Consider the following 6,136-nt stretch of genomic DNA (forward strand, 5'->3'; position numbering starts at 1 on the left):
TTAATGTTTAATCTTAGTGACACATTCTTTATGCATATACTTGTATGACATTTAAATTTTGTAAATAGTGGGGGATTGAAGGGTATTTACAAATTTGATTAATTAATATTATTAATATTATTAATATTAATAAACGGTTACTAGCCGTTTAATACCATTTGGTTGAAAGGACACAACCTTTTAAGGATTGTGTGTGTTCAAAACATTGTATCTATTGGCTAAAGGGACACAACTCTTTAAGAGTTATATATGTTCAAAACATTGTATCTATTGGCAATAGAAAAGACACAACCCTTTGTATACGTAACTAATCATAATTGCTATGTGCAATATGTATAAATAAGTCCTTGTTCACTATTTTAGAGAAAAAGTACTAAGTGTACAATTTACTCAACCACTAAGAGATTTTCTTTGTTCAAGAGAGTTGAGAATTTCTTACTATTGCTAATTAAGAAATTCTTAGGTTTCATTGTATCCTTCGAGAGTATTGTCATCAACCCTATAACAACTAAGTGTGGGGACAAATATCTCTCTAAAGAAAGCGATCTAATCGTGCCTTGAAACCACTACATAAATATAAGATTTTGTCATCTTACCATCTTCATATACCCAACAAACAGACTTTTAACATAAAACTTCTTCAACGTAAAGTTTCATTCTTCGTTCTTCTTTAACATAAAATTTTTTCATTCTTCTTTGATTTTTCTTATTTTTCTTTAGATTTTCGTTTTCTTTTTCATTTTCGTTGTGTTTCTTCTCTGATTTCTTTAACTTTTGTTTTCTCTACTTTCTCTTCAGATTTTGATATGCATTTGAATAGCGTATTATTCTTCTGTATCAAAACAATGAATGATTCAAGTTCAAATTAGTTGAATGAGAGCAATTTAAATTATTTTTCTGAATCGAATCAAGTAGACAATACTACAACAACGTAGATTATTTTTAAGGATTATATGTGTCAAAAAAGAATTAAAATCTGTCAACAAATCAATTTTTGACACTATTTTAACTATAGAAATATGTTAATAAAAATTTTACCAAAAATAGTATTTTTAAGGGATAAGTACTTTTTTCTTCCCCAACGTCTGGGGTCAAAATCGATTTCGTCCCTAGCCTTTTTTTTATTAAAATCATCCTGAACGTTACAAAACGCTTTAAAATCATCCTTCCCCCCAATTACGAATTTTTTATGTTACAATTGCCCCTGATGGTCCATATCCCTTCATTTTTCATTCCTGCGAAACTCATTCACTCTCTCATTTGTTACACATAGTCGAAGGAGATGTTTCATGTTCAATGACGCCCTAGGTGTGGTGTGTGTTCATTGGAGGCGTATCTGAGCTGCATTTGGAGGTCAGTAGCTAAGGTAAGGAAGGTTTTCGGTCCGGCATTGTCGTCGACATTGAGGTATGTATGAAGAATTCCTTACGGTTTTGTTTCCAGTTAGCTGTGGGGGTTTGAGTCATTTTTTCTTTTGTGTCTTTAGGGAATGGGAAGCTTTACTCTGACTGTCTACCATGGGGGCGATTTGGGTATAAAGAAGGGACGTTACAGTATATAGGGGGAGAGAAGACAGTGATTGAAGATGTTGATAGTGATTGCTGGTCTATATTTGAGGCATATGCAGAGCTAGGGCAGTTCGGATACACCAAAGAAAACATTGCAGCTCTGTGGTATAAGGATCCAGCTAGTGAATGGTTAGAGAAGGCCCTAAAATTATTTGCTACGGATAGAGATACACTTAAGATGTGCAAAATAGCGAGCTTGAGGGGTTATGTTGAGGTGTTTGTGGTGCATGTAGTTGAGGATGCAGAAGAATTTCCGGAGGCTGGGTTTATTGATGTTGGAGGCCAAGCAGAGCAGAATCCGGGTAATGAGTTAGTGGTTTATGAGGGTGAAAAAGTTCAAGAGATGAAAAATGATAATGTGCAAGGAGTCAATGAAAAAGATCAGGTAGATACAGATGTGGTCACTGAAAATGATAGGGTTGAGTCAAACAGCGATGATGACAGTGATGATGATGAGGAGTACGATGATGAGAGTGGGTTTGAGGAAGATACCACTGGCAAGAGCAGCAAGAGGGTTGATAAAGGAAAAGGGATAATGAATGGCAATTTTAGTGATGAGGAAGGCTTCAACAGTGATGAAGTGGACTTGGAGTATGAGGTTGGTGTTGGATCAGGTGATGAGGAAGGAGAAGGGGAAGATAAGAATGAGGGAAGGGGTTATCCAATTAATAAGGAATGTAAGGACATGAATACTTACAAGTGGGAGGTGGGAACAGTTTTTGCTTCAAGAGAGGAATTTAAGGACACTGTCACGTCGTATGCAGTACAATCGAGAAGGGGACTGAGGTATGCGAAGCTTGATTTGGTTAGAGTGAGGGCAGTTTGTCAGCCTGGCTGTCCTTTTTGGTTATATGCTGCTAAGACGAAGAATGAATCAACTTGGCAACTACGGTCCATTAACCTTAAGCACACTTGTGGGCAGTCTCATAGGGTTGGAATATTGCATACTTCATGGCTGAGTAGGGCTTTTAAGAAGAAGGTGGAACATAATCCTAGGGTTAAGATCAAGGAACTGGTGAACAAGGCACAACGGAAGTGGAACCTGACAGTTACAACCTCAATGGCAGCTAGGTCTAGGCAAGCGGCTCTAGATGACATACAGGGAGAGTATAGGAAGCAGTACAAGAGGATTGGTGATTACTGCTATGAGTTACTCCGTTCTAATCCAGGATCCTCAGTGACTCTGAAGGTACAAAGGTCCCCTGACTTTGAGCATGAGCAGCAAAGCTCATCTTTGAACAACTATTGCATATTTAAGAGACTTTATGTATGCCTGGATGCTTGCAAAAAAAGCATTCTGCAATGTAGAAAATTCATTGGGTTGGATGGCTGCTTTCTGAAAACCCCTCAAGGGGGGCAGATGCTGACTGCTATAGGATGGGACCCGAATGATCAAATGCTCCCTATTGCCTATGCCGTCGTGGAGTAAGAGACCAAGGATAGCTGGACTTAGTTCTTGAGGCTGCTAATTCATGATTTTGGGTTGGAAACAATTGGCAGGGCAACCTTTATGTCTGATCAGCAGAAGGTAAATATCAAGCTAATATCATGCATATTCTTTTTAAGTTAATATGAGGTTAACATTATGCATACCAACCTGGTTTTGCTAGGGGTTACTGCCAGCTTTTGATGAGGTGATCCCAGGTGTAGATCACAGATTTTGCGTGCGACATCTCTACAGTAACTTCACAAAGAAGTTCCCTGGATTGCAATTGAAGCAGCTGATGTGGAGATGCGCAAAAGCAACACACTGGAAGGACTGGGAGAGAGAAATGGCAGTCATCCGATCTTTGAACGTCGAGGCTCACAGGCATCTGAATTCTATTCCTCCAAGATTCTGGAGCAGATCCAGGTTTAGCTTCCACTCCAAATGTGATACTCTTGTTAACAATATGTGTGAAAGTTTCAATGGGGCTATAGTCGATTCTAGGGAGAAGCCCATAATTACTATGCTAGAAGAAATTAGGTGTACTTAAAGCTTCCACTCCAAATGTGATACTCTTGTTAACAATATGTGTGAAAGTTTCAATGGGGCTATAGTCGATTCTAGGGAGAAGCCCATAATTACTATGCTAGAAGAAATTAGGGTATACTTAATGAATAGATGGGCTGTTAATAGAGAAAGAATTCAAAAGTTCAATGGAACAATTTTACCTAGAATTAGGAAGAAGATAGAGAGAAGAGGAAGGGCAGCCGGTGAGTGGAGGCCTTATTGGTCTGCTGCACAAACTTATGAGGTTGTCAATGGATTGAGCAAGTATGCTGTTGATTTATCTCTGCGTGAGTGTTCCTGTAGGAAGTGGCAGCTAAGTGGAATTCCTTGCACACATGTAATCAGCTGTATAAACTTCAAGGGTCTTGAATTGGATCAGTATGTGGATGACTGCTACAAGAGAGACGCCTATGTCAAATGTTATGAATCCGCAATCCATCCTCTCAATGGCCCAGATCTGTGGGAGCACACAAACTTCGATGATGTCATGCCACCATCTTATCGGAGGCCTAGTCACAGACCAGTGAAGAAGAGGAAAAGAGGACCTGAAGAATCAGAGAATAGATGCCACACACACTTGTCTAGGAGGGGGCGGACTCAGAGGTGTTCAAGGTGTGGTGTAGTAGGTCACAAGAGAGGAAGGTGCAGCAATCCACCCCTCACTATAAGTTCTGTTCTGACCATGTTTTGTTTAGGGTTTATTGCATTGTTTTCAATCTGTATGTTGGTGTTTAAATGTTTCCTTCTTGGTATATTGCAGGCCCAACCCCCTAAAGAAACTGGTGCCAAGAAAGCTACTCGAGGAAGGAAGAGCACAACCTCAAAACCTGTTATGCAAACTGCTACCAGAGGGAGGAAGAGGTCAAGAGGTCAAGGAAATCCATCATCACAGCCCCAACCAGCCATGAGCTCAACTCCCATAACCAGGTCCAAGTCATCCCATTCCCAGCCCATCCCCAAGCCTAGTACAACAGCAACTAGGCCCAATACAACAGCAGCAGCTACTCCCCAATCAAGGCCCAACAAGAAGCCCATCAAAAAGCCCATCAAAAGCTCCACTCAACCACCACCAGTCACTAAGGACAAGGGTGCATCCAGCTCAAGCCAACCAATGATGCACAAGGTCTCCTTCTCTCACAATATTGCACTGCTTGTATCACCAAGGAAGTTGAGGCTGATGGCAAAACTGCCTCCAAGGGAATGGGAAAAGCTTTGACAATGTTTACTAACTATTTAAGTTGTTAGCTGGTCCATATAGATTTGGTTTGATGATAGTTCTATGGTTGTGTAATTTCATTTTGATTGGAACTTATTACAGACTATTTATGCCTTTTGTTGTGTGAAAGTGAACACAATTACTGCTGTTTTGATATAAGTCCAATTGTCAGTTTGTTTCATGAATGATGTGAGACTTTTACTCTTGGTTTGTTAATGAATGAAGTCACATGCTTATATTCTGGTTAATCTGTTTCTGCTTTCATTCTATTAGACTGTAGCTACTCTATAATACAGGTAATGTATTGGTAACAGAGAGTCAAATTTCATGTCAACAATTTCCACTTTCATTGCCAAATTTTTCTCAGATTACAGACACAGACAATCACTTACATACACATATACTCAACTTCAATAACCAGTTTCAATACCAAATTTCTATCTAGTCACAGCATGAATTTTTCAATTACATAAAGTCCTCTGCAATGGCTAACTACAAACTACCTAGAATTGACCTATTTTCTTCCAAACTTTCATCAACCCAGTTTCAAAGGCACCAAACATGGTACACCCTGGTTGTGACTCAACAAAACCTGCAGCCATAAACATACACAAGCAACCCAGCCAACCATGCCCAACACTGCAGCAACCTTCAACTTCCACTCAGATGCCTTCACGCCTGCCTTCAGGTCGGCGACTTTCCTCTTCAACCTTGCAACATGGGAATCTTCGCTCCCACCTTCTGGATCTGCCCAACGGAAAAACTCATACTCATAATTGACCTACAACACCCCACCATACTCAGTGCCCAGAAAGAAGCATATGGAATCAGATTAGAAGAACAACAAAAGATGAACTCACCTCATAGTAGACGCAGCCCCAGAATCGGCGACCTGTGTTTTCCTTGGTTCCGGAAACTCGCAACACTGGTCTCTCTCGATGCCCACAAAGAACCCCCTTCTTCTGCGCAGACCCCCTTCTGCGAGACGACCTCGAGCTCTCCGACGCCATGGCTGCGCGACAACCCTAGCCCTAGCAGACGCGTTATACTTCTGGTTTGGGGGTGGGGTCGAAAATAAATTTTAATTTTTTATACGATTATATAGGTCAACTACCAGTAACAACCTCAGGGGAAAATGTGTCCAAAAAATTTCGAAATTGGGGGGAAGGATGATTTTAAAGCGTTTTGTAACGTTCAGGATGATTTTAATAAAAAAAAAGGCTATGGACGAAATCGATTTTGACCCCAGACCTTGGGGACGAAAAAAGTACTTATCCCTATTTTTAACATATAAGGAATTGTAAAAAAGCTTAATCTTATTTTGATAAATATTGGCTATCAAAAATAATTTGTTAGAAA

At 39.9% G+C, this 6,136-nt stretch overlaps 1 protein-coding gene across 1 annotated transcript; it reads right to left on the reverse strand.

Annotated features, from left to right (window-relative positions):
- On the reverse strand, window positions 5,313-5,787 carry LOC107607401. Its single transcript, XM_016309364.1, has 2 exons — window positions 5,638-5,787; window positions 5,313-5,558 (listed from the first exon to the last, which is right to left on the reverse strand). Exons 1-2 carry the CDS (start codon window positions 5,785-5,787, stop codon window positions 5,313-5,315), a joined length of 396 nt encoding a protein of 131 aa, XP_016164850.1.

Source organism: Arachis ipaensis, chromosome B07, assembly GCF_000816755.2.
Source record: "Arachis ipaensis cultivar K30076 chromosome B07, Araip1.1, whole genome shotgun sequence".
Taxonomy (NCBI): domain Eukaryota; kingdom Viridiplantae; phylum Streptophyta; class Magnoliopsida; order Fabales; family Fabaceae; genus Arachis; species Arachis ipaensis.

Excerpts from the sequence above, each read along its gene's own strand:
- LOC107607401 (XM_016309364.1), bottom strand. The coding sequence starts at position 5,787 with ATGGCGTCGGAGAGCTCGAGGTCGTCTCGCAGAAGGGGGTCTGCGCAG. Across the intron at positions 5,559-5,637 it reads GGGGCTGCGTCTACTATGAG|GTCAATTATGAGTATGAGTT; the intron begins GTGAGTTCATCT and ends GGGGTGTTGTAG.